This window comes from Molothrus aeneus, chromosome 19 (assembly GCF_037042795.1).
Source record: "Molothrus aeneus isolate 106 chromosome 19, BPBGC_Maene_1.0, whole genome shotgun sequence".
Classification (NCBI taxonomy): domain Eukaryota; kingdom Metazoa; phylum Chordata; class Aves; order Passeriformes; family Icteridae; genus Molothrus; species Molothrus aeneus.
Window position 1 is genome coordinate 8,818,028 of NC_089664.1, and position 11,090 is coordinate 8,829,117.

The 11,090-nt window shown below is 56.2% G+C and overlaps 1 protein-coding gene across 1 annotated transcript; it reads left to right on the forward strand.

Moving 5' to 3' along the window:
- Positions 1-2,799: 2,799 nt before the first annotated feature.
- On the forward strand, positions 2,800-10,854 carry AGPAT2 (1-acylglycerol-3-phosphate O-acyltransferase 2). The gene is made up of 6 exons (XM_066562958.1): positions 2,800-3,014; positions 6,499-6,632; positions 7,043-7,218; positions 7,364-7,459; positions 8,936-9,008; positions 9,466-10,854. Exons 1-6 carry the CDS (start codon positions 2,827-2,829, stop codon positions 9,615-9,617), a joined length of 819 nt encoding a protein of 272 aa, XP_066419055.1. The 5' UTR covers positions 2,800-2,826; the 3' UTR covers positions 9,618-10,854.
- The last annotated feature ends 236 nt before the right edge of the window (positions 10,855-11,090 follow it).

Genomic DNA, 11,090 nt, shown 5'->3' on the forward strand with positions numbered 1-11,090 from the left:
GTCAGCCCTTCCTGTGAGGGCTCCCTGCCTCACACGTGCGTGCCACAAAAAGGCCACAAACGAGGATGTTTGGCTGGTTGCTGCTTCCTCCCCCCCATTTTAATGTCACCAAATGCAGCTGCTGCTTTCAACACACGGCCTTTGGCAGGAGGCAAAGGGAAGCAGGCTGATGGGCAGAGCTGTCAGAGGCGCCGTGGGAAGCCAAGGGCAGAGGCAGGGCGAGGCAGCATGAGTGAAATTCTGCACAAGTCCAGCCTCCTTCAGCACAGCCGGCATCTCCAGAGGGTCCTGCTGAGCACCCACCCAGCCTCGAGCCTCCTGCTGCTCTACAACCTGCTCAGCCAACAGATGGACACATCCCTCCTTCCTTCCTACCCCTCCGAGTGCTTTCCCTCTCTTCCCTTCTCCATATGTGGGAGATGTTCTCCCTGGCTCTGTTTCTTTTCCAGTCAGAAGCTAGTCATCCACAGGGAGGTCACATGCTGTTACCAGGGAAGCAATAAATTTAGGCAAATAAAAGATAAAGAACACAGCCAGATTATTGTAAAACAAGGGTAATGCTTTGAGCTTCATGGCTCTTCATGGATCCAGGCACAGAAATCCCACCAGCAGTGATGCTGTGTGGACTCTTTTGCTTGGCACTTGATGCGTTCTTGCTCCTGCCAAGGATTCTGGACCCTGGTCAGCTTCACTACCTGCAGGGTACCCTTCTACCACATTTAAATAATCCAGTCAGTAGTTTAAATATGCAAAACACACATATGCAAACAAGGTCCAGGTTTCCAGCCTGCAGCCCTGCCCGTGTGAGAGTGTTACATAGGGTAAACACGTCAGTGCTGTGATGCTAGCACAATCTAGCAAATCAGGGGTTTTTGAGCATTTGGAACTGCTTCATCCTGGCTGCTGCAGCTTGGGAGGACAGGGATGGGGTCACCTTTGCCTCTACCCCAAAATGGCCATGTTTCAGGATGATGGGGTGATGCTTGTGTTGCACAGCGGGCAGAGGCTCTCGGGCCTCTTCCATTAGACAGTTTGTTATGAAAATGTTAACGCACAGGCTGTCGTCATCTGGCAGCACCACCGCCTGCCTTATGAAATAACTCAGCATGACAGCTCTGCTTGCTCGCAGGCAGGCCCATGTCTGGCTTCTAATCTGGCATCAGAAAGCGCTTCCTTTCCTTGAGCTGCAGACTAATACTAAATGTTTCATTTGCATTACTCCAGATAACGTGCTGGAGAGCGTGGGGAGAAGGGGATGGCAGCCAAGCTCCTCCGGGAGCCCACACGTGGAGCGTTGCACCAACCCCGCCGCGACGGATCTGCTCACTCCGCTCGCCGCCGGCACCGCGGCCCTGCCGGAATTTACATTTCAGATTCCCAACGTCAGCCAGCGTTCATGAGCTCCGTGGATCGGCCCGTGCAACGCCCCAGTGACAGATCACCAGGGACTTTCTTCCCGTGTCATCAAAAGCGAAAGTCACGAGGATAACACAGAAAATTGCTCCGGGCCCAGCGTGTGCTCAGCTGCAAAGGTCTGGGTGACTTCCCAGGCATATGTTGGCTGGCACGGCACTGGAGCAAGGCTCCCTGAACAGCCCACATGGCACAGGCAGAGGGGATTAATCTCCTGCTGTGTGGAGATGCTAATACAATAAGGGTTCTTTGTGGCATTAGCTGGAATCATGAGACCAGCTCTGAGATGTCATTGCCTGGCAGCCGTAGGGAGTGCCAGCCAGGAGCTCGCTGTAGAGAAGGAGCCTGTCTCCTGCCTGCTCCCATCCCTAAAGCTGCTGTGGGGTAGGGAAAGTGCAGCGAGCTCTCCTTTTTCTGGTGACAGCTTGTTTGGGAACAGCATGCAACCTCTGTTGGTGAATCCAAGGACAGCTGAGGGAACAATGGTTATTTTAACAGGGCTAACACTTTTCCTTGATTTTTCCAGGAGCTGCAAAGCTGTGGATGCCAAGGGGATGCTCAGAACCACAGGGTCACATCTTACCCCAGTGGAGCCTCTGCGGAGATTTGCAGGACTTGCGTTTTGCTATAAAAAGTGTTGCAAAACCAGCCGAGCTCAATGAATGGTTTGTGCCGGTTCCAGCAGACACTTTCATCTCCCATATTAGCTTTGTACCCACAGAGCTTCGGGGCCTGATCCTATCCTAACCCCAGTGCCAGCAGGGAAAGCTCCATCCTGCTCAGCACATTTGTGCCGCTGGAAAACCAGCACGAAGCACCAGCAGAGAAGGTGGGCAAGGGTCTATGAGGTTTGTGTCCCTCACATACTGGCCTGAGGGACACAAACTCCCTCACAGTATGGAGGACCCCAAAGCCTTTCCATGGCACCACGCAGGCAGTGAAAATCCCTCACAGGACTCCAAGAGAGTCCCAAAGGCCCACAGGGCTCCATGAGGGTCCCAAACTTCCACAACCGTCAATGCGAGGATCAAACCCCCCACAGGGCTCCATGAGGAGACCAAACCCCCCATAGGGCTTCATGAGGGAACAAAACACCCCCAGAAATCCATGGGGAGGTCTCAAAACTCCCCATGGTTCCATGAGGATCCCAAACTTCCTCCATGCGGGCACCCAACACCCACAGGGGTCCGTGAGGGAACCAACCTCCCTCCTCCCCTCGCCATGGCCACGGCGGCCCGCCCAGCAGCCTGAGGAATGCCCGCTCCACAGAGAACATTCCCCGCTCGCTCGCCCGTCCCGCCCCGCCGAGGGAGCGGCGGGGCGGGCAGGGCCGCCCACATAAGGCGGGCTCAGCGCGGGCTGCCCGGGGAGGAGGAGGCGGCAGCAGTAGCGGTTGGTCCGGGTGGAGCCGTCATGGAGATGGGGTGGCTGCTATGGGGCACGGCCGTGCTGCTGCTGCTCCACGTCCTCATGGAGCTCAGCCCCACCGTCAACTTCACGCTGCGCATCGGCTTCTACTGCGTGCTGTGCCTGCTGGCCTCGGCGCTGGCGGCCGTAGCCTGCCTGCTGGTCAACGGCGGCCGCACCGTCAAGAACATGAGGTGAGGGGGGAACGCGGGAACAGGGGCTGGGGACAGCGGTGTCACCGCCCCGCCGCTGCCCGGAGCCCCTGGGGTGGCGGCGGCCCCTGTCACATCGGTGGCAGCGCAGCCTCGGGAGTCCCCTCTAGGCTCAGGGTGGCTGTCCTGGCCTGTGGCAGAGCCCTCGGCAAGGCGCGTTTGGGGATGAAGCGCCTGGAAGGTGGCGGTGGTGGCGTTTTTAGGGAAAGCTGCAGGAGAGCAGTGTTTGTTGAGAGTGGCAGAGCACTTAGGGCAGGCTGTCCAGGGAGTGTGAGGAATCTACCTGTCTGGAGACATTCCAAACACACCCGTGTCACTGGGTGACCCTGCCGTGGCAGATGGAGCCAGTCTCTAGAAGGTTCCTTTTGATCCTGACAGCTGGGTGGTTGTGTTTGGGGTGCTTCCTGCCCCAGCAGCAGAGGCTGGCAGGCTGTGTGCCATGTGCTGCCGGGGCACAGCTCTCCTGCAGCTGTTGTCTGGCCCTGTGTCCCCTGACAGGACACCTGTGACAAGGGCCCAGGGGCTGCTGTCATCCAGCACCTCCTCTCCATGCCAAGGTGCATTCTACGGGCAGAGCTGGCACTTCTGCTGGCAGCACAGGACATCTCATTTCCTGGTTTTGCTCTCCCCTAGGCAGCTTTTTACCTCTGCTGAGCATGTCATGTGGATGCAGTGGAAAGGAGAGCCTTAACATCCTTTAGGATCAAAGGTTGGCAGCATCTGAGCAGGTGGAGTTGGACTTTGCTTTGCAGTGTGGCTTTCACACGTAGGACTCAGGGCAGAGGGAGCTGATGTGCTGCCTTGAGGGCTGTGCCCTGCCGGTCCCAGCTGGTGCCATGGCCCCAGGCAGTCTGCTCTGTGATCTCCAGCCTGGCTCTCTCTCCAGCTTTGGTTGCCTTGGCTCACTCAGGAGCAGCTTTCCAATGCTCAGCTAGCTCTGCAGCTGGGAGAATTTATGATGTCAGTGATGGAGATGCTATCCTTTTATTTCCCCCCAAAAATAAACCCTCTAAACTTTATGTAAACTTCAATGAATTATTTGGGAACAAGAACTTGCATTGGATAACTCCTCCTGTTGAAACCCAGGGCTGAATTTTGGCCAGAGCCACCCTTTTCCTGTAACTTAAGCCTGTTGTTTCCTTGTAGTGGCACTGGCTGAAGAACCTGGTGATGTATTTCAGCCCCTGGGAGGTTCGTGGCTGAGGTGAACCAGTGAGTTCCTTATTTCTCCAACATCCCAGGCTATTTATTCCGGCTTGGGAAAGGGGGCTGGAGCAGACCATGTGCTGGTGGACAGACAGTGATAATGGTGTTGTTGCCTGGTGCAGAACACCCCGTTCTTGCTGTGCTGCTGGCTCCAGTGTCGAGCTGGTGTGACTTGGAAGAGGTTACCCAGGGTGTGTGATAGAGATAGAACTGTTTATCTGTGGTAAAACATCTTGCACGAGCTTCCAATCTGGTAAGCAGATTTCAGTAGTCCTTGAAAATCAGAGTATCCTAAACAAGCCTCTGTGACTGGCTGTGGAGCAGAGCATGTGAATCTGGGGGCTGCTGGCTTTCATACTTAGACTGTTAGGGATGCACTGAAAAGTCCCATTCCCTGTCATTTTTATACTCCTTGTCTCTGGCAATGAGTGCACTGTTTTTACAGCTCTCTGCAGCTGTGGCTGCACCATGTCTGAGTCGATGATTCCGGCAGAGAAGTCACTTGTGGGGTTGTGGGGACTCAGATCCATCCTTTAACCCTGTGGGTCATGTGGCCAGCCCAGCAGGTCACCCCTGCTCTTTTCCTGCTCTGGGCTCTGCCCCTTTGCCTCTTTCAGTGGCTCACACCACATCTTGTGCAAGGAAAGTCTGTCCCCGGGCTGGCAGGAGGAAGCTGGATGGTTGCTCTTGAGTAATGTGTAACCAGCCTCTCCCAGCAGCCAGTGAGCTCTGTGACTTCCAGAGCGGTGACCTCTTTTTTGGTTGGCAGTCAGAAGGGAGGAGAAGTGTGATTTAGGTCACCCTGGTGGCCTGGCATCCCCCCAGACCTCTCTGGTTCGTGTCACCCTGCCTCGTCTCACCTGTAACCCCATCTCTTCACCTGGACTGCACCCCTGTGACCTTGGAGCAGACTGCACCCTGTAACCTTGGAGCGGGCTGTGGAGCTCTGCATTCCTCCCTGTGTCCTTTCCCTGGGTGTGGCTCTTTGCACCGAGCTGACATGAGGACTGATAGCAGTGTGTCACCTCGGGCCATTGGCCTGGCCTGAACTCCAGTGTTACAGCCAGCTCGGGTGGTCTGCATGGGGGGACACCCACGGAGATGTGAGCCCTGCTGTGAGTAGGAGCAAGCTGGGAAAAGTGCTGTGGCTCAAGAGTTTATGGAGACTTTTGGAGAGCAGATGCTGGGAGCTGCTGTCGAGCCAGGATGAGATGCTGTCCAGGTGCTCACCTCCCACCTGAGTGACAAGGATGCTTCTCAGCACAATGGTGCTGCACAGTTCCCAAACCGGACCCTGTGGTGGGGACAAAGCTGGCTGTTCCTCAATTTCCTGCTGCAGGAAGTAAAGCTCCATCCCCTGTCTGCCAGGGAGAAGGTGGCTCTGAGGCAGGACATCCAGGTGCTTGGTGGAGGTCAGGTCAGCTTGAATCAGCTCTAGGGGAGAGCAGAGCCGTGCTGGTGGCTGTTCTTGGGAGCCTTGTTCACGTGCAGGCTCCTCTGCCACCTGTCCTGAAAAATGGCTGTTCCCTTGCCCAAAATAGCCCTTGTGTTCTGCCAGCTTCTGCCTGTGTCCTTTGGCCTAGCTGGAGAGTCCCCAAGTGTCCCTGGTCAGGGGGTAGCATAGATGGGCCCTGCTCCTGTGGGCTGACAAGGAAATGTGCTCCAGTGCTGGCATGGCTGGAGTGTTCCAGCTGGGAAAAGCTGGGAGCTCTGTCAGACCTGTAGATCCACTGGGGAAGGGCAAAAGCTTCAGCATGGGTTTGCTTGAGGGCACCCAGCCTCTGCCAAGCCACGTGGGGAGCATCCTGTTTGCTGCCTGCTTCCTTGCCTGGTGCAGGGAAGTGTTTCTCACCTTCATTCCCCTCTTTCCTCGGGCACCCCGGGTTTGTTTCTATCGCTGAGCCCCATCTTCCAGCACTGCAAGGAGCAGACCAGGCAGAGCCTTCCTTGGGTGTTGTGTGTGCTGGGGAGTGGCAGCTCCTGGGAGAATTGTTTGACAACTTGTGGGGCCCTGCTGCTTGCAGGAGAAAGAGCCTGGTAGCACCAGGGCAGCCCAGAACCATGGCACTGAACAGAGCAAGTGAACAGCACTGCTGCAGCATGTGGGACCATGCAGGACAGACACCTGGGTGGACCACAGCACAAATAAGACTGGAGGTTCTCTGTCCTAGAGCTCTTCTTGTCTCCTTCCACCCCCACTGGGTATTGCAGCCCTTGGTCTCTCTGCTCTGCTGCTGACTGCTTTTTTTTCCTTCTGCAGGATCATCAAAGCTGTTGTCAAGACCTTCAAGTATTTCTTCGGCGTGAGGTTTGAGGTGAAGGGACTGGAGAACTTCGAGGTAGAGGGCCCTGCTGTCATTTTGTCCAACCATCAGAGCGTCCTCGACATGATGGGTGAGGAGCTGGTGGGAGGGAAGAGAACGTTTCTCCTGCTCACCACTGGGAGAAGTCCTGCTTGTACAAGCAGCCCCTGGTGCAGCTTCCCCATCAGTGCTGGTTGTGACAGGTCTCCTGTCACTCTGAGCAATCCCACACCTGTGCAGCCCCCCTGGTTCTGCTGTCCTTGAGGTGCTGGCCCAGCACATGTGCCAGTGGCCCTGCTGGACTCCCTGCTGCTGGGGAATCAGCTGCCTTTGGGGGTGTCCTGCAGCCACCCTGCCTCACTAACTCTGCTGTGTGCCAAGCCTCCTGCTCTCAGAGGCTGGGAGAGAAGCAAGGCACCAGCCTGTCCCTGGTGCCCCTGTCCTTGTCCTGTCCTTGTCCCAGGGGTGACTGCTGGGTCTTGCCCTCTGCCATCCCACTAGGGCTGATGGAGGTCCTGCCCGACAACTGTGTCCAGGTGGGCAAGAAGGAGCTGATGTACATGGGCAGCGTGGGGCTCATCATGTACCTCGGTGGCGTCATCTTCATCAACAGGAAGAGCACCAGCAGTGCCAAGATGGTCATGTCAGAGGTGGCCAAGACTATGGTGGCTGAGAATGTGAGTGTCACTGTGGAGCTGGGTGGGGTGGCACGGGGGCATTGTGGCACTCCTGGTGCTTCTGGCTCAGCTTGGCAGAGCTGGCTGCTGTCTCCCACCAGAGCAAGTGGATTTCTGGAGCAGAGCCTTCTCTCTCCATGTGCAGGTGAAGGTGTGGGTATATCCAGAGGGCACGAGGAACTGCACTGGGGATTTGCTGCCATTCAAGAAAGGAGCATTTCACCTCGCTGTCCAGGCACAGGTAACAGTGCTTTGCCCCTACATGGGAACCCTGAGTGCTTTTGCAGTGGCACTGCACACTGATCATGCAGTGTGTGGTTTGTTTGCTCTCAGATGAGCTGTGTTCCCTGGTAACACCTACTCAGGAAAACCACTGGTGTCAGAAGTGCTGCCCTGCAGCAGCCAGAAAAGGGCCTTTTCTGTCCCCTCTGGGAACGAGCGTGAGTGGCTGTAGACAGTGGAGAACTGCCCTGTCCTCTCTCCTGCCTACCTCAGTCCTGGTGTCCCCTCTGGAGGGAGGAGTGTGAGGGACAGCACACTTGATCCCTGTTTCCAGGCTTTCCTGGCAGCATGGCAGGGCAGTGCCAGTGCCCAGGGGTTCCTGGGGGCATGGCTGCAGCCCAGAGCTCGCTGCTGGCAGGGAGCCCAGTGGGTTCTTTCCTGGGGGAGCCCAAAGCTGACGATTCATTTCTCAATCCCCCAGGTCACAGTCATATAGTAGTGATGATTCAGGATTGTTAATTCCTGTGCTTTAGAGCAACATCTGGGCTTGCTCTGTGTGAAAATAGCTGCTGCCTCCCTGGCAAGCCATATGGCAGTTCTTGATATGTCTTTTCTCTCCAAAATGACAGCATCCATGAGCAGTTAGTGGGGGCTCAGGCCAGAGCTGTCTCAGGAGCAGGGTGTTTGCCTGGGCACAGTGCTGGGGCAGTGTGCCAGAGACTGGGATGACTCGAGGCCTCAGGGGAAACTGGTTTCCCCCAGGAAAGGTGTTACAGCAGGGATTTTGGGAAAGGGAAGAGATGCCAGCTCTCTGACTGGGTTCTTTTGGCCAAGCCCAGGGTGTAGCCTGTGTTGTACCATCCCCATTCCTGCCTGGGTGATGCAGCCAAGGCAGAGCCTGGCAGCTGCTGGAGGAAAGGATGACATGGAACTGGTTCCTGCCTCTGCTACACCCCCCTGAGTCACCAACTGTAGATCCTGGCTGTGTTACCAGCACTGGAGCAACAGCTCTGCCTGCCCTCCTGGCCCTGTGTCTGTCTGAAGCTTCCCCAGGAGCAATTGATAACAACTGGTGACTCCTTTCCTTAGAAACTGAGAGCAGAGCAGCCACCCTGCCCCAGACACATGCCTGTACAGCAGGCAAGGCCTGTCAGAACAGGCAGCCTGCAGTGTTTGATTGCAGGACAGAAAATACCTGGGGTTTGGAGCCTCACTTGGGTCGAGGAGCCCTAAAAGCCAGTGCTGAGCTGAGGCTGGAGTGGAACTTGGCCCTGGTTCCTTGAGTATCCCTGTGCCTTGAGTCTTTGGGGAGTGGTTTTGATTCCATTTGACTGCTGATTGTTCTACCCTTTGGAAGTGGGTGTTGCTTGTGGGGCTGTGTGTGCCCTGTGTGTCTGAGAGCCAGGCCAGGTCAGCTCTGCAGCATGGGGTTTGCTGCCTGTCTCTGGCCTGCCCTGAAGTGCCAGTAACTCCTCTTTTTCTTCCCTTCCCCAAGGTCCCAGTGATCCCTGTGGTGTATTCCTCCTTCACCAGCTTCTATAACCCAAAGACAAAACTGTTTACATCAGGTAACAAAGAGTCACTTGGAGACATGGTTGCTGTTGTCCTGTGTGGAGATCTGGCTCACAGGGGTGTGGGAGGGAAGCAGAGCTGGGGTGAACAGGAGGAACCCTGCTGGGAGATGTTTGGAGGCAGTTCAAAGCACTTGGCACCAGAGCCTGGGCTGGGTTAACTCAGGAAGGGCTGTAATTAAATACACTGAGGGATGTTTTCATTAAAAATTGGTTGCTACCTCCTGCTCTGGGCAGGGTCTGGCTGGGATGGCAGTTTGGGGCACGGGGGGATTATGCTGGGTGGCACAGCTGTTGGAGCTGGCATCTAACTCTGCCTGTGCTCCAGGGGTGGATGCCTGAAGCCCTGGGAGGGGTTGAGGGCTGTGCTGGGGCTGTCCAGGGTGGGGAACAGGGCAGAGAACAGAGCTCCTGTGGTGTGTGGGTTTCTCACAGGCTCCTCTCTTGTCCCCAGGCAAAATCAAGGTTGAGGTTCTGCCTCCAATAGAGACCAAAGGGCTGACGTCAGACGATGTCACCGAGCTCTCTGACAGATGCTTCAGCACCATGAGGGAGACCCTCTTCAGGCTGTCAGGCCATCCAGGCCAGGCAAAGGACTCATCCTAGAGCCTTCTCCAGTGGTGTCACCGTGCAGTGGTGGCTGAAGGGACCTGTCTGTTCTTGCCAAATACTGAAGGATCTTCTTCTCCTCTGCAGTGATTTCTAACTCTTGGGAGCACCACAGACTGGCACACACAGGGTGTCAAGCCAGCACTAAGGTTCCCCTCTGAGTGGATTTCTCTTATGGGTTCATTTTCTCACTTCACAATATCTCCTTTTTCTGAATTTCTCAGGCATCAAACTTGTGCTACCAAAGGGCTCAATGACTAGAGAGGTGAGTTCCCCCAGCTCTTGCAGCTAGCTTGGGGTGACAGCAAAAACCTGCCTGGAGCCTGAGCTCTGCCTCATGTGACTGTCCCTGCACCTGTGTTCCAGCAGGCTCAGCTGGTGAGGTGGCCCTGTGATGTCCCAGGTGGAAACCACCAGGCAGCAGTTTGTATCAGCACAACCTTGGTGCTCAGACAGGGCTGAGAACTGGGGTGAAAATCCAGATTTTGGCTTTTCAGCAGTGCTAGGAGTGTGGTGTCCTCCCTGGACAGCCCAGAGCACTCCCACCCACCAGTCGGACACACAGGCCTGTCCCCTTGAGGTGCCCTTGTGTCACAACAGCATCACGTTGGGAAACTGCTGCCAGCTCCCTGCCGTGGTGGTGGCTCAGCCTGGTCACATCCCTGCAATGCCCCTCATGGAGGCAAAGGGCTCTGTCGTGCTCGGTTTGTCACTTGTCATGGTCAGCGCTGGCCGAAAGATGGTGCCTGTCCCGCGTCTCTGCTGGGGAAGATGTGCGGGGCGGAGCTGCTGCTCTCCAGGGCCTGTAAAACCCCTGCAGAGCCGCAGGGTGGGTGAGCTGCAGCTGGCACGGGGCTGGGAAGGCTTCAGCTCCCCCTTTGGGGGATATAAACCGCTTTTCCAGTCAGATAAAACGGGTTCCCCTGTGCCTTAGGGTGATGGACCAACAGAGCTTCTGGATGCCTCACCGGGAGCTGTGGAATGTTGATGCCCCTGGAGGCTGGGTCAGGTCCATGGTTCTTTAGCTTTAGCTCTCCTGTTCATGGCACAGGGGACCTTTGGATAAACCAGCTGGGGCTACTCAGGTAAGCAGCACACCCAGCTCCTGCAGCCTGCACTGCTGGAGCTGTGTTTATCTGGCCTCAGCTGGGAAAGGCAGGGAGCTCCATGGAAGGAGCCCTTGGGCCGAGCTGGTGCTGCCAGGGGCTTCATTGGAGGGGCCTTACAGTACAGACTCAGGGGATGGGAAGGGTCGGGGTGGGAGGGTGGGAACCAAACCAGCACTTTGTGAGAGTGGCAGATAAAGGGCTGTCATGGAGGGTCAACCCAGGAGGGCCCTGGGAGGGCTCCTGGGGAGGGGGAACCATGTCTGACTCCTCCTGGGAGGAGGGAGCAGTGCCTCTATGTGCAGTTGTCTGCTGTTCACTTTTAATTGGGCTGAGAATGTTATCTGCTTTACAAAAAATCAAC

Excerpts from the sequence above, each read along its gene's own strand:
- AGPAT2 (XM_066562958.1), top strand. The coding sequence starts at position 2,827 with ATGGAGATGGGGTGGCTGCTATGGGGCACGGCCGTGCTGCTGCTGCTC. Across the intron at positions 3,015-6,498 it reads CGCACCGTCAAGAACATGAG|GATCATCAAAGCTGTTGTCA; the intron begins GTGAGGGGGGAA and ends TTCCTTCTGCAG. Across the intron at positions 7,219-7,363 it reads AGACTATGGTGGCTGAGAAT|GTGAAGGTGTGGGTATATCC; the intron begins GTGAGTGTCACT and ends CTCCATGTGCAG.